Raw genomic sequence first — 1177 nt, 5'->3', positions numbered from 1 at the left:
GCGCAGCGTCACCTCGCTCGCGCCGGCAGGCAGAACGAACACCGACCGCACCGTCACGCCCTCGCGGACAAACGCACTCGACGCAGTTCCCACAGCAGGCGGCAGCGCAGGAGCTCCCACAGGCACGCACGCCTCGCCGTACCCGCCACTGCCGCACAGGCAAACGCACACACCGTTCCTCATGCTCGCCGCCGCCGTCCCGGGCGCGTAGCAGTGCGTGTCCCTGTCGCACGCGTCGCACCCAACAACGTCGATGCTCCCAGCGTCGCCAAAACCAGCCGCTGCGTACTCCTCCGCCGTCGACAGGACACGGCCACCAGCGTCGTTGCACGCAACCCTCAAATGCGCCCCAGCCGCAAGCGACAGGCTCAGCGACAGCATCCGCGGCAGCAGCGCTCGGTTGCGCACAAAGCTCAGCGTGCTCCCAGCAGCGGTCACAGCGCCAGCGGCGTAAAGCATCTCCCTCGAGACGCCGTCGTGCACGTTGCCCTTCGCCAGCAGCATCGACCCGCCATCCAGGCTCACCGTCGAATAAAACGCCACCGCGTATTCCTCCGTCGACGAAAAGTCGCTCCGCACAGGCGCTACAGCGGAGCCCGACACGCTCACAGCCCCACGCACAGACACCGCGTGCTCGCACAGCAGGAAGTCGCTGTCAACAAACGCCACCACGGAGCCGCCGCTGGCAGCAACACCGCCCTCCACCGACACGCACAGCCCCAGCGCCGTCTGCACCGACAGCCCGTCCACGTACAGCGCACCGCGCGACGACAGCGCCACGCCGCCAACAAACAACACGCCAACAGCGTCGCGGAACACAGCCGCCACCTGCGTGCGCGCAATGGTCAGCACGCTCCCAGTCAGATTCACGTTCTGCACCACAAGGCACGCGGACGCGTCGCCAAGGCCGTGGTCTCCGCGGTACGCAACACGCTTCTCTGCAATCAGCACCGAGTCCACCACAGTGACGCGCGAGCCCGGCGGAAATCGGTTCGCTACCACCACGCCGCCGCCGGAGCGCGACTCAAGCCCGCTGATCAACACATCGACGCGCTCGCCAGCAGACAGGTCGGACCGCCACCCAACAACGTACAGGCTCGCTCCGCGCACAAACAGGCAGTTCGCCAGCGTCACGTTGCGCACGCTCCCTGACATCGACCCCACGTCCACCACGACG

General features: G+C 67.5%; 1 protein-coding gene across 1 annotated transcript, besides 1 other annotated feature; it reads right to left on the bottom strand.

Moving 5' to 3' along the window:
• On the bottom strand, nt 1-1177 carry Tc00.1047053509839.9 (dispersed gene family protein 1 (DGF-1), putative; the record flags this gene model as incomplete). The annotated part of the gene is made up of 1 exon (XM_797092.1): nt 1-1177. A coding segment is annotated over one exon (1177 nt), but the record flags the coding sequence as incomplete, so codon positions are not given.
• Nucleotides 1-1177: a sequence feature (areas not merged during assembly with more than two copies in the genome that could not be assigned to a particular haplotype).

Source organism: Trypanosoma cruzi, genomic scaffold (assembly GCF_000209065.1).
Source record: "Trypanosoma cruzi strain CL Brener 1047053516477 genomic scaffold, whole genome shotgun sequence".
Classification (NCBI taxonomy): domain Eukaryota; phylum Euglenozoa; class Kinetoplastea; order Trypanosomatida; family Trypanosomatidae; genus Trypanosoma; species Trypanosoma cruzi.
The sequence above is the reverse complement of the archived record's forward strand: the minus strand, read 5'-3'. Positions and strand labels throughout refer to the sequence as shown.